This window comes from Sinocyclocheilus grahami, unplaced genomic scaffold, assembly GCF_001515645.1.
Source record: "Sinocyclocheilus grahami isolate Dianchi unplaced genomic scaffold, SAMN03320097.WGS_v1.1 scaffold3301.1, whole genome shotgun sequence".
NCBI lineage: Eukaryota > Metazoa > Chordata > Actinopteri > Cypriniformes > Cyprinidae > Sinocyclocheilus > Sinocyclocheilus grahami.
This window is the reverse complement of record NW_015508444.1, coordinates 3,873-8,999: the sequence shown is the minus strand read 5'-3', so window position 1 is coordinate 8,999 and position 5,127 is coordinate 3,873. Positions and strand designations below refer to the sequence as shown.

The following is a 5,127-nucleotide window of genomic DNA, read 5'->3' as shown; positions in this document are numbered from 1 at the left end:
TTGATTTCACCTCTTTAGCATCTTTCACAAAGAAGATGGTGTCGATGGCGAGAGAGACCAGACAGCACACCTGTAATCGCAGCAGTGACTTTCACAGTTTTAGAGCAGTGATTCTACCAATGTTTGCGACAAGCCCAATTCTCACAAGTTCAGATATTCCAGTCAAAGATTTTGCTCCAGTGATTCCAGCTTATGAAAAATCAGCTGCTGGGAACTGAGGTTCCAAAGCCTTTATTTCTTCAGCATTGTCCTGTATGTCCTTACTTTAATTAGACAGACAGGATTTACTTGTTTTGAACAATTCCATTACATGAAGATTTGCACTTATAGTACTTGTACACAGAGCATGCATAAACATTTTATATAAATATACAACAGAACATCTTTCTATTTTAACCCTAAACATGCAGTATCATATTTGAGTATGTACCCTGATTAGGCAACATTTATAGCATCTGTCATACTTTACAATTCTTGTTTTAAATTATATTGCTCAGAGGCACATTCCTAGTATGAAGTATGTGTATAAATAACCATTCTTGATCCTAATGTGTGTGTGTGTGTGTGTCCTGGTTTTCCCTATGTTATGGGGACCCACAAGGATATAAATACCAGTAACTTTTTACCTTGTGTGTGTGTGTTTTTTTTTTTTTTTTAAGAAGACAGCTTTTAAATCATACACAGTGAAGTGTTTTGAAACTCTAAAAATGCAGAACGTTTTGTGTGATGGGTAGGTTTAGGATAAGGGTTGAGAAAATACAGTTTTTGTACAGAATAAAAATCATTATGTCGATTGAATGTCCCCATAAAACATGGAAACCCAACGTTTGTGTGTGTGTGCGTTCGTGCGTGAATACACATATAAGTGTATGTCAATTTGACTGACAAGAACTGAAAGCTCAAGAGAAGTGTCACATTTTAAGACAGTCTTATCATCTAAACATTATGTCTTATCTAAATATCTTTGACAAAAAGCCACTTAGAGAAAATATGGTGTCCAAAGAGAAAATGGTGTCAAGACCCAGCGACCTGATATGTTCATATTCCATTATGAGCTCTTCCAGAATTTTTTGAGAACTGTGAATAGGTTGTTCTAACAGCAACAATATAAGTCTTTCAGCCAGGTTCACATCTCCTCCACTGCGCTCGGCTCTTTTTGTATCGTCTTCTGCATAAAGCAGAGCAAATTTTTCAGCCAAGTTCACATCTCCTCGTTTGATTTCACCCCTCTTTATAAAGTCTTCTATCACAACAAGGGCAAGTCTTTCAGGCAGGCTCATATCTCTTCTACTTACAGCCCTCTTCAAAGAGTCTTCGGCCAGAAAAATTGTATGTTTATCCAATAGTCTCACATTTCCTCCTCTGCTTTCAGCCCTCTTCAACTTCATTACAGCGTCTTGAATGTTATTCTTGAGTTGGTCTACAATCATACACTTCATTTGAAACTGTTTACTGAGCAAAGTATCACCTTCTGTTGTCTGCTCTCGTCTTGATGATTTCACACAAGTAAGAATATGTGCCAGTTGTGACTTGCATGAATTTACTGCTTTGTTGGCCTTTTCCAAATCAGCCAATGCCATCATTTCTTCATCAATAACTGCTTGTTCACATATTTCCTTCATAATCTCATCCAGTGTTTTCTCATCAGTGTTTCTGCCTATGTCATTAATTTTGGCCTCAACCTGATCCACAATGTTACTGTCATCCGATGTCAAATCTGACACTTGGATTTTGTGAATCTTCACTTGATGAAGGATTCTCATCATCCATGTGTGAAAATCTTCATTCTTGCCATTAAATTCTTTCACGAGGGCTTTAAACAACTTAACAACATCATCTCTTTCCCATTGTCCGTTCTTCAGCAGGGAAAGTAGTCTTGATGACAGCAGTTTTCCTGATGCTTCCCTTTTCAGAAGTCTGTAAATTATTATAAATTATATTATTGTTTTATACATACATACATACATACATACATACATATATATATATACATACAACAGTTCGTTCTGGTTCTCAAATCTGATTGGTTGAGAACCGTGAGATATTGTACTGGTATCGCTACAGAAACGCCCTTTCACAATTTTGTATCACTCCGCTTGTTCTAGCCGGGTCTATTTTTTGTATTATTATTCACTGAGCTAATTGTAGAGTACGTTAGTTAATATAAGAAGAAACGTCTAGCTTCGCGGTCTCTCTCTCTCATTTGAATGCACGCCTTTCCACATTGTTTCTCTCTTATAACCTCATTATTTCTCACTAATAACCGAACTGAAGCAGCACATACCCTTTATACGAATTCTAAAAGTGACGTATGTTTAACTGTTAACTTGAGCTTTGAATCCGTGGCGGAAGGAAGTAGTTCCGCACAAAAGAGGGTTTTATTAGGCACTCCATTGTTTCTTGTTTAATTACACACATTTTCCGTCGAACTGTTGTATAAACACAATATCCCTCTCATACTCGAGCGATACAGGCTCTATATCAGCGGCTGTGATTGCCTCGTGCCTCTGGCCTAATCACAGCCATGCTGCTCATTCTCGTGTTCCCCGTAAAGGGCAAATGTATCGATACTCGAAACAACGCTCAACAATGCAGCGATAGGCCGGCGGCAAGACAGCAACGTCATGACATCATATAATTAAAAAAGACACCTGACGAAAAACTTGACAAATTTCTGGACCTTTATAAGGAAACAGCCAAGCGAACAAAATTAAAGTTTCTTAAGGGTCAAGATCAAGTTATCTGCATCTCCTGTGCTCCATCAAGCCACTCCCATAACAGCTGTCATTACTCAAATTAATGCACGACTCAGATTAACTGTATGTGTGTAAGACTTGAATACAATTATAACTATTATAACAATTATATTATTTTATCACAAATAAATCGTTCAATAAGTAAAACTGGCTGTGTCTGTAGTATTATAGATTACACAACATTATAATATTATTTTCAAATTAATTTTCAAATTATTATTATTTGAAAGATTATTGTCCCCGGATTAGTAGGGCACTCTTGTAGTAGAGTAACAGTGGCTGGGATAGATTTTAAATATCAATTCCACTTAAAAATATTCAATCTAATCATGTTTACATGAAATAAGCCGCTCCCGAACAGGTTTAAGTTTACAGACCTGTTGCTATGACAGCAACTCCGGGATGAGCTTCGAAGAACCAAATAATCCAAGATCAAGCCAAATCATCAACAATCAAATCCAGCTAACTGAGTTAGCAAAATACGAAGAACAGACCCCAGGGGCCTGTACCATGATCAGGGGCCTCTAACAAATTCAGAGTTACAGGATTAGTTTCGAATTGACAAAACCAGACCACTCCAACCCAGCTTTATTGGTACCATGATGCTGATCATCAGTTTCTTTGTCAACTCAGGCTTTAATCCTGAGTTTGTGGAGCACGTGCACATGAATGTGTGATATCAGTAGCGAACAGCCAATCACATGCCTTGCAACACAAAGCAAGTGTGATTCACGTGAGAGAGCCAGCGAGATTCAAAACTCTTTTGTTAAAGGATGAGATATTAAAGAATATAAGGATTTTACATTGAAGTCCAGAAATAGGACAAATAAAAGAAATGTTCTGGCTCTATTAGTGCAGTCACAAGTGAAACTTATGAAGTTAGTTTACTATAGTTGATAATATATAGCGATAGAGACTTGAACATGTAAGGTCACATGTGGCCATTTTTAAAGCGTTATCTATTGATTCTACCGCTTATTTATATTACTTATGATCTGTATACATTAATTTTCATTTAAAATAAATGCTTTATAATAATTGTTCAAATAAAAGTGCTTGTGTGTAATGGATTAATAATAATATAGTCATGTTATAATTATATAAATCATGTGTAAATTGTAATTATCATTAAAGCCAAATAAATGCTTTATAATAATTGTCAAACTAAAAGTGCTTGTGTGTAATGGATTAATAATAATATATTCATATTATAATTATATAAATCATGTGTAAATTTTAATTATCATTAAAGCCAGACAATTTTCTTGTAATGTTAAGTACTTTAAAGTTACCTTTAATTTGTAGGGAGAGAAACTGGGGGAGATACTTGTTTGTTTGTTTTTTTTGCGTCAGACATCTGCCAATTTGCTCACATCTGATTGGTCCAATTTCAGGTTGAGATCTCTTACCCAGAACATAACCTGCCCTGGAGCAGGTTAGCTGTGCAGTGTATGTTACTATGGCAATGAACGCCGCTAAAAGCCAAGCCACTGTCATGGTACCTAAAACCCAGGATTGGTGCAAACTAAACTGAATTCATCTGGCTAGCTAGCTACTCCGGCTTCATGGTACAGGCCCCAGGTGTCTTCTGTCTACTCATATGTTATGCTGTTGTTTTGACTTGTTGAAAACGATGTTTTTAAATAAATGGTTGTTATTGCAGCCGAAGTTGTTATTGCAGCCGAAGGTGGATCATGTTTCAGACATTGTAAACTTTCCCTCTTCATGTTTGCATTAAAATTATAACCAGCATGTTTAATGTCCACCTCTTGCTAAAAAATCGTTATTGTCGATTTTGCTGACAACCCATAGGACTCTTGTGCCTAACTTGTGCTCCTAGTAATCAATGCTATTATTTTCATGTGTCTCGTTCTGTGTTGTTTATTTAAGATGATCTGGGGCCCGTTCTTCGTACGTCGCTAACTCAGTTAGCTGGATTTGATTGTTGACGATTTGGCTTGATCTTGGATTATTTGGTTCTTCGAAGTTCATCCTGGACTTGATGTCATAGCAACAGGTCCGTAAACTTAAATCTGTTCGGGAGTGGCTTATTTAATGTAAACAGGATTAGATTGCATCTTTTTTAAGATACTTAAAATCTGTCCCAGCCACTGCTACTTTATTACAAGAGTGCCCTACTTATCCGGGGACAATAATTTAAAATAATAATAATTTAGAAAATTAATTTGAAAATGATATTATAATGTTGTGTAATCTATAATACTACAGACACAGCCAGTTTTACTCATTGAAAGATTTATTTGTGATAAAATAATAACTTTATAATTGTATTCAAGTCTTACACACATACAGTTAATCTGAGTCGTGCATTAATATGAGTGCTGACAGCTCTTATGGGAGTGGCTTGATG

General features: G+C 36.2%; 1 protein-coding gene across 1 annotated transcript in view; it reads right to left on the bottom strand.

The window, feature by feature from the left end:
• LOC107576170 (protein translocase subunit SecA-like) overlaps nt 1-1,917 on the bottom strand; it is a gene marked incomplete at both ends in the record, with an annotated part of 3,876 nt that extends 1,959 nt beyond the window's left edge. Inside the window, 1 exon segment of the mRNA XM_016262413.1 lies at nt 1,568-1,917. Coding sequence (XP_016117899.1) covers nt 1,568-1,917 — 350 coding nt within the window.
• Between the last annotated feature and the right edge of the window lie 3,210 nt (nt 1,918-5,127).